This window comes from Clupea harengus, chromosome 5 (genome assembly GCF_900700415.2).
Source record: "Clupea harengus chromosome 5, Ch_v2.0.2, whole genome shotgun sequence".
Taxonomy (NCBI): Eukaryota; Metazoa; Chordata; class Actinopteri; order Clupeiformes; family Clupeidae; genus Clupea; species Clupea harengus.
This window is the reverse complement of record NC_045156.1, coordinates 21,544,012-21,563,731: the sequence shown is the minus strand read 5'-3', so window position 1 is coordinate 21,563,731 and position 19,720 is coordinate 21,544,012. Positions and strand designations below refer to the sequence as shown.

At 41.5% G+C, this 19,720-nt stretch overlaps 3 protein-coding genes across 3 annotated transcripts; 2 read left to right on the top strand and 1 right to left on the bottom strand.

The window, feature by feature from the left end:
* Nucleotides 1-253: 253 nt before the first annotated feature.
* On the bottom strand, nt 254-3,563 carry tsfm (Ts translation elongation factor, mitochondrial). The gene is made up of 6 exons (XM_012824953.3): nt 3,319-3,563; nt 2,925-3,077; nt 2,054-2,182; nt 1,751-1,873; nt 1,306-1,387; nt 254-1,081 (listed from the first exon to the last, which is right to left on the bottom strand). Exons 1-6 carry the CDS (start codon nt 3,382-3,384, stop codon nt 696-698), a joined length of 939 nt encoding a protein of 312 aa, XP_012680407.2. The 5' UTR covers nt 3,385-3,563; the 3' UTR covers nt 254-695.
* Nucleotides 3,564-5,277: 1,714 nt separating this feature from the next.
* LOC105897835 (poly(U)-specific endoribonuclease-like) lies at nt 5,278-9,612 on the top strand. The gene is made up of 10 exons (XM_031567115.2): nt 5,278-5,486; nt 5,915-6,037; nt 6,232-6,354; nt 6,639-6,764; nt 6,920-7,088; nt 7,623-7,828; nt 8,167-8,280; nt 8,511-8,617; nt 9,091-9,233; nt 9,387-9,612. Exons 1-10 carry the CDS (start codon nt 5,429-5,431, stop codon nt 9,505-9,507), a joined length of 1,290 nt encoding a protein of 429 aa, XP_031422975.1. The 5' UTR covers nt 5,278-5,428; the 3' UTR covers nt 9,508-9,612.
* Nucleotides 9,613-11,817: 2,205 nt separating this feature from the next.
* LOC105897890 (poly(U)-specific endoribonuclease-like) lies at nt 11,818-16,839 on the top strand. Its single transcript, XM_031567114.2, has 10 exons — nt 11,818-12,060; nt 12,800-12,919; nt 13,110-13,244; nt 13,539-13,664; nt 13,816-13,984; nt 14,860-15,065; nt 15,405-15,518; nt 15,764-15,870; nt 16,353-16,495; nt 16,619-16,839. The coding sequence occupies exons 1-10, from the start codon at nt 12,006-12,008 to the stop codon at nt 16,731-16,733; spliced, it is 1,290 nt and encodes a 429-aa protein (XP_031422974.1). The 5' UTR covers nt 11,818-12,005; the 3' UTR covers nt 16,734-16,839.
* Nucleotides 16,840-19,720: the final 2,881 nt, after the last annotated feature.

The window sequence follows — 19,720 nt, the reverse complement described above, 5'->3', positions numbered from 1 at the left end:
CACTTACAGATAATTCTTAAGGAATACTGTTTTTGCACACGTACGATCATACAGCATTATGTATGTCGTAAAACATACCAGTCTAATGTAAACACAGATGTTACCAATGTCATAGTTGAATGACATGCACATATATATATTTGGTATGCATCAGTGAAGCATACCCAAGAATTCAACTGATGTTGCACAGACTGCACTAAGGGCATCACAAAAGAAGAAAATATGAAAGTTAAAACACAACATGACCACTGAATACTCAAAAACCCTTTATTTCATCATGAGCATCAAATAAGTGGGGCTAAGGTCAGTAACCATCACGAGGCCTTGATTGAAGACACAGGGTTGGGTTTGGACTAGTAAGGCTTCTTATTTGGTCGCACAGACTGTCTCATTAGAGCCATATCCTGATAGCCACTGACTCCAGAACACATTTGGGCTGCGTTTCACTCAAACATGCTGTGACCACAACAATTAAAAGAGTGAGTGTTCAAAATGGTCTCTACCATTTAACGATGAAAGTCTCTCGATTTTTTTAACAATGGTTTGGGAAACACAGCATGGGGCCTGACCAGTTCCTGAGCCAGCTGATGTGAGGGGAAGTCAGTCAAATTTAATATATTGGCTATGTGAAGAACCCAGATCCTACCCACACTAGAGGCAGATGAGGCAGAGGCATCCATCTTTTTTCTAGTTCCTCATTCGCTTCCCTCCCCACACTGGAAGCGTCCAAAGTCCAACACCTTGGCGTTCTGTTGCCGTAGAAACTGGGCCACAGTGAGGCTAGAGTCCCACAGCAGTGTCTGGGGTAGGAGCCTGGTTTCTGATTGGCCGGTGGGCAGGTCGTTCATGTTGCCTAGCGCCACAGGCGCCTCGCCCACCACGTGCTGCGCCAACTTCCTGCCGAGGGTTTCCGAGCCTTCAGAGGCCCCGCACTGGAACACCACCAGCGCTCCGTACTTTCCCATGGCCATGCCAATCTGAGCGGACGCTACCCCTCCGTGGACATACGAACCTATCCTCCAATCAGAAGGCACACTCAGGCACAAGGCCCGCCTCACTGACATGTTTTCACCCAACCGACCTGCATACAAGGACAGAGAAAGAGGGAGTAGGGAGATAGATGGAAGCCACAATAGGGAGCTTAAGTACAGGGATTAATGCAAAGCCTGGACAAACAGTGCATGGTAAGATGCATATCATAGAAGCCAATAGTGCACACTAATATGTGTCTCATAGAAGGAGATGGTGCACAGGCATTTCATGGGTTGGTATATATGAGATTGATTACAACAGCAGGGAGCTCACCAATGTACAAGGCCATCAGATCTGCCAGTGAGGAACCTCCAGACACTTTCAACTTTGCAAGTTCCTCTGCTTGTAGCATGCTCTGCATAAATGTGCAGAGCAGAGAGAGAGGAGAGAAACAGGCAGAATGACAAAAGATAAAGTTAGACCCAGGGTGGAGATCAAAATGAACATTATAAAACATACAGACATAAACAAATATCAAGTGTTCTAAACAGAAAAATAATACTTTTCCAACTGCAAACACAATAGACATATTGATGGGTAGTTCTACAATATATTAAGGCACAGTAATTCGATGAACACAGTTAAAGCACAATGGTAGTCCGCTACAAAGCAGATGGATGAGGTGGAGGCCCAGGGTCAAAGCCAGTGCCGACCACTGAGTGAGTGTGCGTGTTTGGGGGTGGGGGAGAAGAGTGTTTGTGGTAAAATGTGTGTGTACCTTCATATAGCCTTTCTGTGCTTGTGCTTTGGAATGGTGGTGTTCCATGGTGGCCAGAGTAACATCCTTCAGTAGCTGGTGAAACTTATCATTTTTTGCCACAAAATCTGTTTCACAATTCACCTGCACACACAAACACACACACACACACACACACACACAATATAAGTATCTATCTTTATATCGAGAGAGAATGAAATAGAAAGATATAGATAAATAGATAGATAGAAAGCACACAAGAAGAGACTAAATAAATCTGTTTGAGCATTGTGGTGTGTATAAGGTTGTCTAGTCTATACATACCTCCACCATGACTGCACTACTGTCCTGCATGAGGAGGCCGATAAGTCCTTCCTTCGTCCGACGGCCCTCCAGTTTGTTGGCTTTACTCCAGCCTTCCTTTTGGGCCTGTTCATTCAGCCAGCTCTCCGCCTGCAAAACAGGTTGTTACACATACATTTACATCCATAAATCCAGACATACACACTAGTTAACAACTTGTGCTCTACGTGAACGTTATGCCTACAATCAGAGATTACATGGCATGGACACCCCAGACGGTCAATTACTGTGTATCAACAAATTAAGAGAACTACACAAAAGCAGTGCAATAACTCATGTAATATTTCACTATGTTTCGTTAGCTTGCAAGCCAACAGACGCTACCTGAGCCTCTAGCATATATATCAATAACAGTAAGCTAACGTTAGCTACCCGGTGTACTCTACAGAGACATCATGCCAAGCCTTAAATGACTAAGACCAATGAAGTCAATGAATCAAGTTATTCAGTCGTGAAAAAGCTTTTAAGTTAATACAGAACTATGTTGTGTAACTTGACACGTAACCAGTCTGTAACTTAAGTCCTTATAATGTCTCTGCTTTAGCTCAGGAGGCTAGTATATGCGGTGGTTCGAATGAGAATTTTGGCCAAAAGCTTCATAGTCCCCCACTCATTTTGGCGAGCGCTGGGTTCCCCCTGATAATTTCTAATAGGGATGCCCCCTAAAACACTTGGAAGTTCAGAGAGTGGAAGTTCTTCCCCCTACTAGAATTTCCCCGGTCGTACCATAACAGAGGTCATTTAAGTTAACACCCTTTTCGGCAGCAAACAAACTGTCCAAGCAGAAATGCACACGCTGAAGTTACAGTGGCTCAAAGAGATGCTCTCTTACCTGTGTGATGTCACTGTTGAATTTCTCCAGCGCGGCTTTGCAGTTGATGAAGGTATACCCTGTGCTCTTCCTCAGCTTCATTAGTAGAGCTTTATCTACGGCCAGACTTGCACATCCAGTATGTAGACACCTCAGGTGCTGCGACACACATAACTATAGAAGATACGCCACTGTCAAAGCTCAACCGACATTGCCATACATATTTCACAAATGGTAAACCACAGTGGTGCTGTTGAAATGAACGTTACATGTGTGGGTTTACATGTCCACTGTCACTCTGCTGTGGTAACGTTACTGATCTTACCTGGCTAGCTACTTCCCTTGAAATTAATCATAGAATTTACAGTATTTCAGAATAAATAAACACTCAATCATGGATTAAATTGTGGCCTACCTTGGTGAGTTCAGTTCCGAGGATGCGGACAGAACTGAATAAACCCACAGTGTATTTTATCAGCATTTTGGTGCTGTTCGTTCTCTTACGAAAGCCGCAAAATCTCAAATGTCATTGAAAAGCACGTTCACTACTACAGGTCGCAGTGAGGGTCTAATTTGCTTCGTTGGTGTCCAAAAGCTTTAGTTTACTCTGCCCTCTGCTGCTCCGGAGTCTCCATTGTAGCGGATTGAGGTGGAGCCATCCTGCCATTCCTTCGTCCTTATTTTCTAGGCACTGCCACTGTAGACGATTATACAGAAATATACACATACACATGCTATTTGGGATTAAAGTAGCATAACGGATCAATTGCTAATCGCTAACGATATGCTAGCGGCTAAAACTAACGAAATCTCTTGAAATGTGCTGACTTTGACAAACTAGTTAGTCAACAACTGTCCTAACACAGTCAAACATCAAGCAAGTGCAACACAAGACAAAGCAGGACGACAAATAAGCTACTTACTAGTTCGGCAGACAGTAGAAACCGGGCGGCTTCAGGCAAACCTACATTTAGCAGTAATATGCCCTCGGACCCTGGTATGGCAATGGCACGGAGGCGATTCTCCATATTAAAAGTCATTGTAGCGCCCCCATTTTTTTTAAAGCTGTTATTTTAAGGTAAAACTGCTTATCCTAACCCTAATCCTGAAGTACAATTGCTGCATAATGCCACTTTAAAATGTCTTTCCAAAATATATACTCTGACTGCCCTAACAGCAGTGTTTTTGCCGACATCAAGCTGGTTTACAGTCTTAGCACTTATTAGAATCATTAGTCTTTTTAGACTCAGGCAAGTTTATGTATACAGCACATTTCATACACAGAGGTAATTCAATGTGAATCCAAAGAAAAAAAGAAAAAATATATCAATAAAGGATACAAATATTTTAATATATATAATGAAAAACAATATATATAATGACAGTACATAAAGCAGTAATTCAAATAACAAAGATATTAATAATTAAATGTAAGTAATATAATTACATTAACAGTAAAGTGCAATAAGAACAGAGTGCAAGTTTTAGAGCTCAATCATGGGCAGATGAAAAGAGGAATGTGTTTAACCTGGATTTCAAAAATTGCCTCATTTGGGGCACATCTAAAATCTTCTGGCAGTTTGTTCCAGTTGCATGCAGCATAACAACTAAATGCCACTTCACCATGTTTGATTTGGACACTGGGCTCTACTAGCTAACCTGAGTCCATGGATCAAAGAGCCCTACTTGGTTTATATTCTTTAAATATGTCAGAGATATATTCTGGGCCAAAACCATTCAGTGATTATAGACTAACAGCACTTTAAAATATTTTCTGAAACTAACTGAAAACCTGTGTAAAGATTGTAGAACTGGAGTAATGTGCTTTAAGATTCCTGATGACCAAAATGCAGATTTAGAAGGGTTCTATCTAAAAAAAAAAAAAGGGGGGGGGGGGGCCTAAAGTGTTGCTAGAGTCAAATGGATCAATTACTGATGAGTTATAGAAATTGTATTCATTGTGTATAAATTGTCAGATTTGATTAAAAAAAATCCAGACACACACAAACACACACAGTCAGATTTAGCAGTTTAAAGCATACATTACATGGCACAATAACTTCCTTTTCCTCAGCTATACCAATACCACCTCTTTGAAGAAGAACGTTTGTACACTTTCTACCACAGACCAGTGGAAGTGGCCAAGCCTTATCAGTGTCTCTGAATGTGATATGAGTACTATTCCACCTCAACAGGTGCTGATTTCCCAAAACATTTAACAATCATTAACATAGACCTGTGGTGACTGAGAGCGAACATTCTTTTATCATGCTTTATTTCTCATCGTTTAAGTATTTATTGTTCAAACCACCTCAAAGTTTTCCATTCATGCCACCCTTGCCAGAAATACGGATGCTTGTACCAGTACAAGTGCCAACTGCATCACCTGTTGTGTACCTGAGTGGCTGTGTGGGACTGCAGGAGGAGTTACTATTTTTGTTATGATGGTATATAGCTGTGTGTAGGCCCTCAAATTCTCTCAGGCTGCTCTTTTGGGTATTAAGAGGCGCCATCCATAAATCATCATGAAGATCATTCTGCTCCTCTCTCTTGCTGTTGTCCTGCCCTCACAGGGATACGGCAGTGGGTATTGAAATATATGTAATATATATATATGTATATATATATACATATATATATTGAAATGTATGTAGATATTAAAATGTATGTAATATATATTTATTGTCAACCTTCTTTAGGTGATGTAGAATCTAGTATAGTCAAAGACTTCCAGATTTCAACTTCCAGGCTTGCATATGTTTATTATCACCATCTGTTTAATTTTGCACAGCTTGGGCATACTTTTAAAGTCAAGTTTTTTCTTGTTTCTTGAAACACATATATCTCATGATATATTGTCCAGCAAAAGGCCTTCAATGCATAATATGAGACAACTTCTCAAACTACTCATCTCATGAAGAGGACTCTGCTTTGAAGATGACAGATGACTGAATACATGTAAGACCCAAAGGAGCAGTTGAGGTCACACTCAGTCTGTTTTTCTTCCTCAGACTCTTTGGACACCTGCCAGGGTCGCTGTGGTTACGGAACTGATCCAGGATACACCTGCCAGTGTAATTCCGCCTGTGAGCGCTTTGGCGACTGTTGCCATGATTACCTGACCATCTGCAGAGGTGAGGCCTTGTTGTGTGTCTGTGTCTGTGTCTGTGTCTGTGTCTGTGTCTGTGTCTGTGTCTGTGTCTGTGTCTGTGTCTGTGTCTGTGTCTGTGTCTGTGTCTGTGTCTGTGTCTGTGTCTGTGTCTGTGTCTGTGTGTACAGTGACAAGTGAACAGTCCTCCCCATATTTTTTGTGTAAACACTTCTGTAGGTTCCTTGACCTGTGAAGGCCGTTGTGGTGAGAAGTATAATTCCCAGAACAGATGCCACTGCAACACTGAGTGTGGCAGACACAACAACTGCTGCAGCGACTTCAAAGACCTCTGTACATCAGGTGGGTTAAATGACTCAATACATTGAGAGCATACTTACCAATTCTCAAGTCAGTCAAAGCATGGGCTGGGTTCAAATTTAATCAGTTTATTAGAGTAAAATGAAAATGGAAATGCTCCACTGTCACAGAGTAAGACAGAGATTGAGCTGGAATATAGAACTAGATTCAATGGATACAAATGATGCTTCCTCAGTTATGTAATGATCACCATCTTTGTTGCCTTTACAGCTACAGTCTATATTTATAATGATGATGTCACATGTATTGTGTAAATTCTTCTGTAGGTTCCTTGTCTTGCCAAGGTCGTTGTGGTGAGAAGTATAATTCCCAGAACAAATGCCACTGCAACACAGAGTGCGGCAGACACAACAACTGCTGTGGCGACTTCAAAGATTTGTGTGGAGATGGGGGTGAGATGGGGGCAAGGCAGGGAGAGGTTACTGCAGTTGACAAAGCAGAATACAGTGTACTTACATTCATTAAAAGGGCATTTTCAAACTCATGTATGCGCATGTGTGTGTGTGTGTGTGTGTGTGTGCGCGTGTGTGTGTGTATGTGTGATTAGGTTCTGGAGGATCAGGTAGTGTGATTTCAGACAGTGAGATTGCTGCTCTCTCAGAGGTCCTCTACGCACTTGACTCCAACAAAGCCTCCATGTCAGAGTTGATCCTGGACCGTCAGGCTCTCGTGCACGACTCCCAGACCAGCTCTCAGAATGACCTCTCCCCTAACAAGTACCAGACAAACACCATCACCATCACTATCACCATCTTCAACACCACCAACACCATCACCATCATCAACACCAACACCAACACCAACACCAACACCAACACCATCACCACACCAGCCAAACACCATCAGCATCAGTATCACCGACAGCATCAGCATCCACGTCACCATCTCCATACCAATCACAATCAGACTTAGTTGAGGGAATATGGAGTATTTTAGTGTGTGGATTCAAGCATAATTAATGACTTGTCTCCATGTCAATGAATCAAGGAGGAATTAAGGGAGAGTAAGCCCCCCTTGTTAAGGGGTGTTACATGGTTTTAGGAGAGTAATGTACATTTTAATTGTTATTCTAAGGAATTTTAAGGACTTTGTGTTGCCTAATGGTTGTAGAAAACAACATAATCCTCTACACCAAACACTGTGTGCATATCCTCTCAGTTACTTCTTCCTATCCATTCTTCCTCTCTTCCTTTCAAATGTCCTCTACCAATCTATATCTGTTCTGCATCTCATTACATCCCAACCTCCAGGCTGTTCCAGTTTGTGAATGAGACGTCTCTATTCTCCAAGCCCTCTTATGCTGCCTTCGTCTCTCTTCTGGACAACTACAACCGGAACACAGGCACGGCAGAGAACTTCAGCCCCCAACAGCTGGACGAGCAGGAGCGCTTCCTCAACGAGAGCATCAGCAACACGGAGTTGGGCCAGGAGCTCTATGGCTTCCTCTACACCAAAGGTACTGCACTGCATGTCCTGATCAATGTAAATTCTAACTTTACTCAGTGCCATTCAGTCCAATTCAATTATATACTATACAATGCCATTCTATTTTATAATAGTCTAGTCTAATTTAGTCCAGACAAGTCTAGTTTAGTCCAGTCTATTTAATATGATTAAATTATTATGATTCAATAGGATTTCAGTTACATTCCATTCAGTTTAAGTCAGTTCAGTGAATTTTCATATATTAATATTGCACAATTAAAAATGAACTTTGTCTCAAGCTGTTTTACTTGTCTCAGAGAGTGAGTAATGTATGTTTGGGGACTGTACTCTGAATGCTGTCTGTGGCAGGTGTGTACAAGTCTGAGGAGGAGTTCAAGTATGATCTGAAGATGATGTGGTTTGGACTGTACACCCGCTCCAGTGGCAAGATGGACTCCAGTGGCTTTGAGCACATCTTCGCAGGTCAGTGATTCAGATTCAGTACAAGTTTAAACTTACAGTCCCGAAAACATAATTAATTGTGAGAGCAAGCTGGCAACATTAGCCTATGTAGTAGAATGTTCTTGCCTGTCAAACAAGATTTGCACAGTATTTAATATAGATTACGATGTTACAGTCCATTTTTTCTCTCTTGCTTTTTCTTTGTGTATGTAACATACACACACTGTGTGTGTACCTGTGTGGGTGATCAGGGGAAATAAAAAAAAGCAAGATCTCCGGCTTCCACAACTGGCTGCAGTTCTACCTGCTGGAGAAGCAGGGTTTGCTTAACTATTATAGCCACAGCTTCGACGGCCCTGTGAGTATAACCAACACCACATACTCTTAACTCGACAACTAACTTTTAAAAACAGTCCTCAACCAGTCGGAGTTAATTTGCCTTTGGCTTTTTTATCATATGCTTGGAAATCAGGCCATTGCTATTTGACCAAAGTTCTGACAAAATAATTGAATGTTCTAGTAAAACCGAACTTCAAATAATACAACACAGCTGAGTTACTGGGTTATTTGGCTAAGGATCACTGCTGGACTAGTCATCCTCACATGCCAAAACAGATAGCACAAATGGCACTGTCTAGACCAGCCTCCTCTCTTCATCTTTTAACTAAAGGAAATTAATATAACTATGTAGACTAACACAAATACATGAATGACACTCTGCACAACACACACTAGCACACACCTATTAAAAATTAAGTAAATGTCTCTCTTCCCAACATAACATAAGTAGATAAATGTCCCTGTCTAACCCCTCCTGTCCTCTCTCTACAGTGGCAGTCTTACCCTGATGTGCTGGGGATGCAGTTTAACTGGGATGGTTACTTCAAGCAGGTGGGCTCGGCCATCATTGGTTGCAGCCCTGAGTTCGACCTGGCCATGTACAGCCTCTGCTACATAACCCGACCTGGCAAACAGTGAGTGATTTATGTGTGTGTGTGTGTCTGTATGGATGTGCGTGTGGTGTGTATGTGTTACTGTAAGGATGTGCGTGTGTGTGTGTTTGTGTGTGTGTGTGTGTGTGTGTGTGTTTGTGTGGTAGTTCATCATGTACATGTGTATTTTCTTAGGTGTAAGCTGAGCCTGGGCGGCAAGCCCCTGATTATTCAGACGTACACCTGGGACAACTCCTCCTATGGCAACGGCAAGAAGTACATTGGCTCCGCCTTCCCTGCCACACCCAGGAACTAAGGGATGTGATTGGTGCAGCATTGTAAAGCATTGTTGATCCCCCGGCCATAAACACACAAACATAAATACATAAATAAATAAAAAACAACAGTCATCCATACAGTGTATCCCTGAGTGGGCCATTTCTTGCAGCTGCAGTATGATAAAGATGTAGTGGTCACAGTTCTCTGTCTCTGAATAGAATTTCATCTTCTCTTTGCAATTAAGCAGACTAAAGTAGTGGACTGGTTTGTGATTTATTGACTGTGTATCGTACTGATTTTGAAGTTATTCATGTCGATTTGAACATATGGTTAGATCACATGCATTTATCACCCCTTTGCCCTTCACATAGCGGTTCAGAAAAGGTATAACATGTAATTGAATCTTCTTGTGGATTCCCAAAAACATATCGGTCATAACTTAATCCTGTTACACTCTTTCTTTTTCCTCTCAGGTCTAACATGTAGCGCCTCTCAGTGGTTACTCATGGGAATACATGGGGAAGGCAGTTTCGAACTGTTCTCAAAAATCATGCATGTGAATATGACTGAGTACCTCTGCTCTACTACTATTGGGTTTACGAAGGGATCTTTCTTGTTATTTCAAGTAACCATTGAAAAGCATTTTAACGAAATTTGATTAGTCCAAGCACAGGCAATTCCTCAGTCTAAGGGCCAGCCACTGACCCTCTTGAGCCATTTGGATCATTTAAAGTAACACTATGCAACAATTTGACACTTTTTGAGTTATGGTTTTATAGGGAACTAGTTTTGGTACCATCCTCAAATTCATTTTGATAGCATATGGTCATGTGAAGGACAGATAAACACCTGTGTCTTTCCCACTAGCCATCCAGGATATGCACTATGTAGTTCTTTGTTTCCTGGCTGGAAAACCTTTCATAAATGGAAGAAAAGCTTTCACAGCATGACATTGTCAGCTCTACTGCCAAAAGACAACAGCTAGTGTGTTGGCAAGGTTCTATCAGTGTCAATTGGGCTGTTGGTGGTGTTTGCAAGGTTTTTGTATACCTTTTAGGTAGTTAGCGTATTAGTTTTGGAACAGAACTCCTTATTGCTGCTTTAAAGGGCCATGTTTTTTTAGCTGTAAACTAAATCATATGTAATTATATGACTGTATTGTGATTACATATACGTACCTGATCAATGCTGGTGCAAATGTTGACACAATTATCATTTTTATAAAAATCAGCAGTTGATGAGTTGAAAATAGCTCAACATGCTATATACAAAATGAAACTGTTATTACAACTGCACTTTTAGTAATTTGTCCTGAGAGACTGACATCCACACAAACACTATTACAAAAATTACACTATTAGAGCTTCGCACACGCACACGCACACGCACACGCACACGTACACGCACACACACACACACACACACACACACACACACACACACACACACACACACACACACACACACACACACACACAGTCAGATTTAGCAGTTTAAAGCATACATTACATGGCACAATGACTTCCTTTTCCTCAGCTATACCAATACCACCTCTTTGAAGAAGAACATTTGTACACTTTCTACCATAGACCAGTGGAAGTGGCCGAGCCTTATCAGTGTCTCTGAATGTGATATGAGTACTTTCCCATCTCAACAGGTGCTGATTTCCCAAAACATCTGACAATCATTAACATAAACCTGTGGTGACTGAGAGCAAAACATTCTTATTCTTATGCTTTCTTTCTCATCGTTTATGTATTTATTGTTCCATTGTATTGTTCCATTGTTCTCAGTTACTTTTCCATTCATGCCACCCTTGCCAGAAATATGGATGCTTGTACCACTACCAGTGCCAACTGCAATCACCTGATGTGTACATTACATTTAGTCATTTAGCAGATGCTTTTTGATGGAGATAATTTCCAAACACTGTTAATGACTTAAGAATATAATAATCAAGTGCCTTGTATTATTAATTACCTTATATGAATCATGTACTTATGTAAGCAGGAACATGGCTTTTCTGTGTTTCTGTGTGTGTGTGTAACCTAGAATATTAGGTGCCACTTAGTCTGCATTTGTACAAGAGCATGTTTAGACCAGAGGTGATAAGCTTCTTCCGACCTTGTGCAAAACTGCCATCCTTGCAATATAGGGAGCCTCGGACGTCAGAGATCCACCACGTGGTTATCCCTGCTGAAAACTAAACTTCTGTCTATATACACCTTGTGCGATGTGTTTATCATTGCTTCACTTTCAGCCTTGTGCTGGGAGTGAGCCCGATTGCAATTGTTGTTGTTGTTTGTCTAATAAATATACTTATATGCAGCTCCGGAGTCCTGAGGTAACTACGTGAATTTTCACCTGACACTTTTGTCCAAAGCGACGTACAAGGGAGGATGTGTACCTGAGTGGCTGTGTGGGACTGCAGGAGGAGCTAATATTTGAGTTATGATGGTATATAGCTGTGTGTGGGGCCTCATATTCTCTCAGGCTGCTCTTTTGGGTCTTAAGAGGAGCCGTCAATAAATCACCATGAAGATCATTCTGCTCCTCTCTCTTGCTGTTCTGCTCTCCCAGGGATACGCCAGTGGGTATTGAAATTTATGTAATATATATATATATTTAATGTATGTAGATATTGAAATGTATGTAATATATATTCATTGTCAACCTTCTTTAGGTGATGTAGAATCTAGTATAGTCAAAGACTTCCAGATTTCAACTTCCAGGCTTGCATATGTCCTGGGTTATTGTAAAATAAATGTGTAAATTGTAAATAAGATGGCAGTAGTTGTGGAGCACTGTGTTGGTAGATTTATTATTAACTTGAGTTAGGCTAGTCATTCCTACTAACACAAGGGTGTGGTGGTGCAGTGGTTAGTGTCATTGCTATACAAGAAGTGGATTTGGGTTCAGTTCCAGATTGCTACAGGCTGTGTGTATGTTGGTTTGGATAAAAGCGTCTGCTAAATACTTGACAATCGTTGCCTTGGCTATTTACGGTCTTAGTTAGTAGCTCTGGGTGTTTTTAGATGTATTTAAGTTGGGCTCATTAATATGTTTATTATCATTGTCTGTTTAAATTCGCACAGCTTGGCCATTTGTTTTACTTTTAAAGTCATGTTTTTTCTTCTGTTGCATGAAACACATACTGTATATCTCATGACATATAGTCCAGCAAAAGGCCTTCAATGCATAATATGAGACAACTTCTCAAACTACTCATCTCATGAAGAGGACTCTGCTTTGAAGATGACAGATGACTGAATACATGTAAGACTCACAGGAGCAGTTGAGGTCACACTCAGTCTGTTTCTGTTCCTCAGACTCTTTGGACTCCTGCCAGGGTCGCTGTGGTCATGAAACTGATCTACGATACACCTGCCAGTGTGACTCCTGTGAGCGCTATGGCGACTGTTGCCATGATTACCTGACCATCTGCAAAGGTGAGGCCTTGTTGTTTGTAGCTGTGTGTGTGTGTGTGTGTGTGTGTGTGTGTGTGTGTGTGTGTGTGTGTGTGTGTGTGTGTGTGTGTGTGTGTGTGTGTGTGTGTGTGTGTGTGTGTGTGTGTGTGTGTGTGTGTGTGTGTGTGTGTACAGTGACAAGTGAACAGTCCTCCCCATATGTTTTGTGTAGATTTTTCTGTAGGTTCCTTGTCCTGTGGAGGCCGTTGTGGTGAGAAGTACAACTCCCAGAACAGATGCCACTGCAACACTGAGTGCGGCAGACACAACAACTGCTGCAGCGACTTCACAGACCTCTGTACATCAGGTGGGTTAAATGACTCAATACATTGAGAGCATACTTACCAATTCTCAAGTCAGTCAAAGCATGAAGTAAAATGGCTGCGTTCAAATTAAATCAGTTTCTTAGAGTAAAATGAAAATGGGAATACTCCACTGTCACAGAGTAAGACAGAGATTGAGCTGGAATATAGAACTAAAATTCAATGGATACAAATGATGCTTCCTCAGTTATGTAATGATCACCATCTTTGTTGCCTTTACAGCTACAGTCTATATTTATAATGATGATGTCACATGTATTGTGTAAATTCTTCTGTAGGTTCCTTGTCTTGCAAAGGTCGTTGTGGTGAGAAGTATAATTCCCAGAACAGATGCCACTGCAACACTCAGTGCGGCAGACACAACAACTGCTGCAGCAACTTCAAAGATTTGTGTGGAGATGGGGGTGAGATGGGGGCAAGGCAGGGAGAGGTTACTGCAGTTGACAAAGCAGAATACAGTGTACTTACATTCATTAAAAGGGCATTTTCAAACTCATGTATGCGCATGTGTGTGTGTGTGTGTGTGAGCGCGCGTGTGTTTGTATGTGTGATTAGGTTCTGGAGGATCAGGTAGTGTGATTTCAGACAGTGAGATTGCTGCTCTCTCAGAGGTCCTCTACGCTCTTGACTCCAACAAAGCCTCCATGTCGGAGGTGATCCTGGACCGTCAGGCTCGCGTGCACAACTCCCAGACCAGCTCTCAGAAGGACCTCTCCCCTAACAAGTACCAGACAAACACCATCACCATCACCATCATCATCACCACACCATCACCATCACCACCAACACACCAGACAAACACCATCACCATCACCAACACCAACACACCAGCCAAACACCATCAGCATCAGTATCACCAACAGCATCAGCATCCACGTCACCATCTCCATACCAATCACTATCACCAACAAACACACTACCCAAATACCGTCTTACTGACTTAGTTGAGGGAGTATGGAGTATTTTAGTGTGTGGATTCAAGCATAATTAATGACATGTCAACGAATCAAGAAGGAATTAAGGGAGATAAAGTCCCCCTTATTAAGGGGTGTTACATGGTTTTAGGAGAGTAATGTACATTTTTATTCTAAGGAATTTTAAGGACTTCGTGTTGCCTAATGGTGGTAGAAAGCAACATAATCCTCTACACCAAATACTGTGTGCATATCCTCAGTGGCGTAACGTAGTTACGACGGGCCGAGGTGCAGGCTATTATGACGGGCCCTAGTCAGTGGCGTAAGGCAGTGGTTCCCAAACATTTTACAGTCCCGTACCCCATGTTTGTAACCGCCGCCACGCCCCCTCCCCCTGCGCAGATATTCAGCCTACAACACTTTAAACTGTGAAATTGTCAGGGTATGTCACTAACCGCCGCCGCCATGCCCCCTCACCCTGCGCAGATATTTTTCTTGGGCACGAAAAAACCCCAGCTACGGGCCCCCAAGACCCACGGGCCCAGCCGCACCTACTGCACCCCCTATAGTTATGCCACTGCATATCCTCTCAGTTACTTCTTCCTATCTGTTCTTCCTCTCTTCCTTTCAAATGTCCTCTACCAATCTATATCTGTTCTGCATCTCATTACATCCCAACCTCCAGGCTGTTCCAGTTTGTGGATGAGGCGTCTCTATTCTCCAAGCCCTCTTATGCTGCCTTTGTCTCTCTGCTGGACAACTACAACCGGAAAACAGGCACGACAGAGAACCTCAGCCCCCAGCAGCTGAAGGAGCAGGAGCGCTTTCTTACCGAGAGCATCAGCAACACAGAGTTGGGCCAGGAGCTCTATGGCTTCCTCTACACCAAAGGTACTGCACTGCATGTCCTGATCAATGTAAATTAGAACTTTACTCAGTGCCATTCAGTCCAATTCAATTATATGCTATTCAATGCCATTCTTTTTTAATATAGTCTAGTCTAATCTAATCTAGTCCAGACAAGTCTAGTTTAGTCCATTCTATTTAATATGATTAAATTATTATGATTCAATTTGATTTCAGTTACATTCCATTCAAATTAAGTCAGTTCAGTTAATTTTCATATATCAATATTGCACAATTAACAATTAACTTTGTCTCAAGCTGTTTTACTTGTCTCAGAGAGTGAGTAATGTTTGGGGACTGTACTCTAAATGCTGTCTGTGGCAGGTGTGTACAAGTCTGAGGAGGAGTTCAAGTATGATCTGAAGATGATGTGGTTTGGACAGTACTCCCGCTCCAGTGGCAAGATGGACTCCAGTGGCTTTGAGCACATCTTCGCAGGTCAGTGACTCAGATTCAGTAAAAGTTTAAACTTACAGTCCGGAAAACATTATTTGTTAATTGTGAGAGCAAGCTGGCAACATTAGCCTATGTAGTAGAATGTTCTTGTCTGTACAACTGAAGCATGATTTGCACAGTATTTAATATAGATTACGATGTTATACAGTACAGTTCTTTCTCTCTCTCTTTTTCTTTGTGTATGTAACATACACACACTGTGTGTGTGTACCTGTGTGGGTGATCAGGGGAAATAAAAAGTGGCAAGATCTCCGGCTTCCACAACTGGCTGCAGTTCTACCTGCTGGAGAAGCAGGGTTTGCTTAACTACTATAGCCACAGCTTCGACGGCCCTGTGAGTATAACCAACACCACACAAGCCACCACATACTCTTATCTCGACAACTAACTTTTAAAAACAGTCCTCAACCAGTCGGAGTTAATTTGCCTTTGGCTATTTTATGATATGCTTGAAAATCAGGCCATTGCTATTTGACCAAAGTCCTGACAAAATAATTGGATGTTCTAGTAAAACCTTCAGATGATACAACACAGTTGAGTTACTGAGTTATTTGACTAAGGATCACTGCTGGACTAGTCATCCTCACATGCCAAAACAGATACAAATGGCACTGTCTAGACCAGCCTCTTCTCTTCATCTTGTAACTTAAGGGAACAAATATAACTATGTAGACTAACACAAATACAAGAATGACACTCTGCACAACACACACAAAAATGAAGTAAATGTCACTATGCACACAAACACAGACTCTTCCCAACATAACACAAGAAGATAAATGTCCCTGTCTAACCCCTCCTGTCCTCTCTTTACAGTGGCAGTCATACCCTGATGTGCTGGGGATGCAGTTTAAGTGGGATGGTTACTTCAAACAGGTGGGCTCGGCCATCATTGGTTGCAGCCCTGAGTTCGACCTGGCTATGTACAGCCTCTGCTACATAACCCGACCGGGCAAACGGTGAGTGATTTATGTGTGTGTGTGTGTCTGTATGGATGTGCGTGTGGTGTGTATGTGTTACTGTAAGGATGTGTGTGTGTGTGTTTGTGTGGTAGTTCATCCTGTACATGTGTATTTTCTTAGGTGTAAGCTGAGCGTGGGCGGCAAGCCCCTGATTATTCAGACGTACACCTGGGACAACTCCTCCTATGGCAACGGCAAGAAGTACATTGGCTCCGCCTTCCCTGCCACACCCTAGGAACTAAGGGATGTGATTGGTGCAGCATTGTAAAGCATTGTTGATCCCCTGGCCATAAACACATATACATAAATAAATAAAAACAACAGTCATCTATAATGTATAATACAGTATAATAAAGTATAATAAAGATATATTTCTCTTCAGTTCTCTGTCTCTGAATAGAATTTCATCTTCTCTTCGCCATTAAGCAGTGGAGTTATTGACTGTGTATCGTATTGATTTTGAAGTTATTAATGTTATTTGAACATATGGTTAGATCACATGTATTTATCCCCCATCTGCCCTACACATAGCGGTTCAGAAAAGGTATTACATGTTATTTAATCTTCTTGTGGATTTTCAAAGGCATAACTTAATCCTGTTACACACTTTCTTTTTCCTCTCAGGTCTAACATGTAGCGCCTCTCAGTGGTTACTCATGGGAATACATGGGGAAGGCAGTTTCGAACTGTTCTCAAAAATCAAGCATGTAAATATGACTGAGTACCTTTGCTCTACTACTATTTGGTTTACGAAGGGATCTTTCTTGTTATTTCAAGTAACCATTGAAAAGCAATCTAAGGACATTTTATTAGTCCAAGGACGGGTAATTCCTCAGTCTAAGAGACAGCCACTGACCGTCTTGGGTCAATTGGATCATTGAAAGTTACACTATGCAACAATTTGACAGTTTTTGAGATATGGTTTTGTTAGGTTCACCTTAATTATCTCCATCAGTCCCTCCTTTTATCCGTTTCAATGGATAATTCAAAATCACAATCAAAATCACAAATCATCTTTCTTAACTCATTAATTATCAATTTCAATGGATAACCTCAAAATCATCACTCTGAGCTTCATCACATGGATTTTCGGAACAGAGATCATTACTGAGCATCACTCCATATCATCATAAGTTAATCATTTAAAATGTCATCATATTTCTCATCACATATTTGTATACTTTGTATTTGTAGGCCAACATAGTGGGTGACAACTGTGTGTGTGTATCATTAGCTCGCCTAGGCTTCAGATAACATTCAAACAAGGCCTCTTTGCTGTGATCTTGAAGGCCTTCTGCAGAACACATTGGCTGTTGAATATTACAGTGGGCAGGAAAATGTAAACAGTCTCTTTGTGGAAAGTGTGTTTGGAAAGTCTGGTTCACCCATTTCCACCACGGATGATCTTTAGGTAGGCCCCATAGTGGACATTTGACCGAGACCGGTGCCTGCTATTTGCTAACAGTCCCAAAATGTAGAGCAGTACAGTTATTATCAAAAGTTTCACAAATTGTTTAATTTTTTGACTTGACTTCAGAGACAGGACCGCCCCGCCCTCCCAGTATCCACTAGGCTCTTTTTCCCCACTGGAGTTGTTTTCTTCACCAGGTTTGAGACGGAAATTGCCTAAGGCAAATAATCCCCTTTGTAGCTGGACTTCTGTCACAGTGGGCCGGCCCTAGAAAACTCTAGAGGAAGACAGCTCCCGCTATCTTGACTGTGGTAGATGTTGACAGTAGGACTTGGTATGGTCTGTCCCACTTGGGCGAGTGGCAGTGTTTTCTTTTGAGGCTGTTGATTAGGACCCAATCTCCTGGCCCAACCTTGGTTTCAGCCTCACAGGTTCCTGTGAAGCAAAGAGTTCTGAGAGCATTTAGCTAATTCACATTTTTGCCATATATTCTGCAAATGTATATTCAATCTCTTTGTCTGTTTCAGCAAATGGTTTGAGAGTTTAGGCAGTGTATATTCTTCCATACATCATTTCAAACAGTGATAACAACTTGCATGCTTAATTTCACTAATTTCACTCTTGGATTCTCAATTTGCTTTTAATAGTTTGGATTTAACTCAATACAATCAATAATGAATGATTAAACATCTTTCTCATAAAATATAGATAAGAAGTAAAAAAAAATATATGCTTACTATCCCCACTTATTGAGGCATGTTTTCACCAGCATATCTTTTAGTATTGTGAGATCTAATTCTTCAATTGTGTATGTGTCAGATGGTTGTTGCAGTGCGGCCTGGTTAGTGGCCTTGTCTGCTTTGTGGTTTCCCAATGAAACCGAGTCTTTTGCATGTGTGTGCGAAGCGCAATCAGGGCAATTAGTTCCGCAAAAGGCATATCTCGTAGGTCAGCTCTGGCTGCCTGTTTTATCTGTCTTTGCTACACAATCATGTGGATTACCATCCTCTGCTGTAAGTAAAAGTGTAGCTGGGTTAAATGTCACGCAGCGCTCAATGGTGATATGAGGCTGCGAGAGCAAAACAGGCTGAGAATAAAGTAAACTCTGCAACATTTGTGTTTCTAACACGTAGTTAAGAATCCATTATCTACAGAATTGAATCATTCCCAGAAAATACAGCAGAGTCTTTTGAGCCAGCACTCAGCCCCCACCCAGCCTGTGTTAGTCCAATGCATCAGTCTAGGTTAATGTAGTTAGTGTGACAGGCTTAAATTTCTCTTTAAATCTTGTTGGGGCTAAACAGTGTATATTCTATACATAATAATATTTTGGGACACAACTTCTTTGACACACCATTGTTTAATTTATTCTTAATCTATTACCTTTGTCTGATCTCCACACTAAGGTTAGTTATGTTTCAATTCCCAGACTCTCATAGTTTGTTCTTGAAATCGCAATGCTGTCAACCCAAGCCCGACCAGAGGTCCTCCGTCTCATTCGTTTTGTGAGGAGGTTGAGGCCAGGGAATTTCCCTGGGGTGATCAGTCCGGGTCAAGGCATCTCAGTAATGCGAAATCAGTTCTTTGAATTCCATAATTTATGAGAATAATTATCTGTGTTTTACCCATTGTAAAAAGTTTGTCAACACCACAGAAAAATAACACACAGGAGTCTCTCTATAACTATGTATTGTCTCTTAAGGAGACCGGACTATACCTCAGCACCCAGGAGTGGCTCTAACTAGCAAATTCTTTAGTATATCTGAAACAGTTAGTATCAACCCAACAGGAGAACACGAGGTAAAGGGGAA

Coding starts and splice junctions, on each gene's coding strand:
- tsfm (XM_012824953.3), bottom strand. CDS start 3,384: ATGCTGATAAAATACACTGTGGGTTTATTCAGTTCTGTCCGCATCCTC. Junction 3,078..3,318: donor TCGGAACTGAACTCACCAAG/GTAGGCCACAAT, acceptor TATCTTCTATAG/TTATGTGTGTCGCAGCACCT. Junction 1,082..1,305: donor TCTGATGGCCTTGTACATTG/GTGAGCTCCCTG, acceptor CCTTGTATGCAG/GTCGGTTGGGTGAAAACATG.
- LOC105897890 (XM_031567114.2), top strand. CDS start 12,006: ATGAAGATCATTCTGCTCCTCTCTCTTGCTGTTCTGCTCTCCCAGGGA. Junction 13,245..13,538: donor CACAGACCTCTGTACATCAG/GTGGGTTAAATG, acceptor ATTCTTCTGTAG/GTTCCTTGTCTTGCAAAGGT. Junction 13,985..14,859: donor AAGGACCTCTCCCCTAACAA/GTACCAGACAAA, acceptor CCCAACCTCCAG/GCTGTTCCAGTTTGTGGATG.
- LOC105897835 (XM_031567115.2), top strand. CDS start 5,429: ATGAAGATCATTCTGCTCCTCTCTCTTGCTGTTGTCCTGCCCTCACAG. Junction 6,355..6,638: donor CAAAGACCTCTGTACATCAG/GTGGGTTAAATG, acceptor ATTCTTCTGTAG/GTTCCTTGTCTTGCCAAGGT. Junction 7,829..8,166: donor TGGCTTCCTCTACACCAAAG/GTACTGCACTGC, acceptor TGTCTGTGGCAG/GTGTGTACAAGTCTGAGGAG.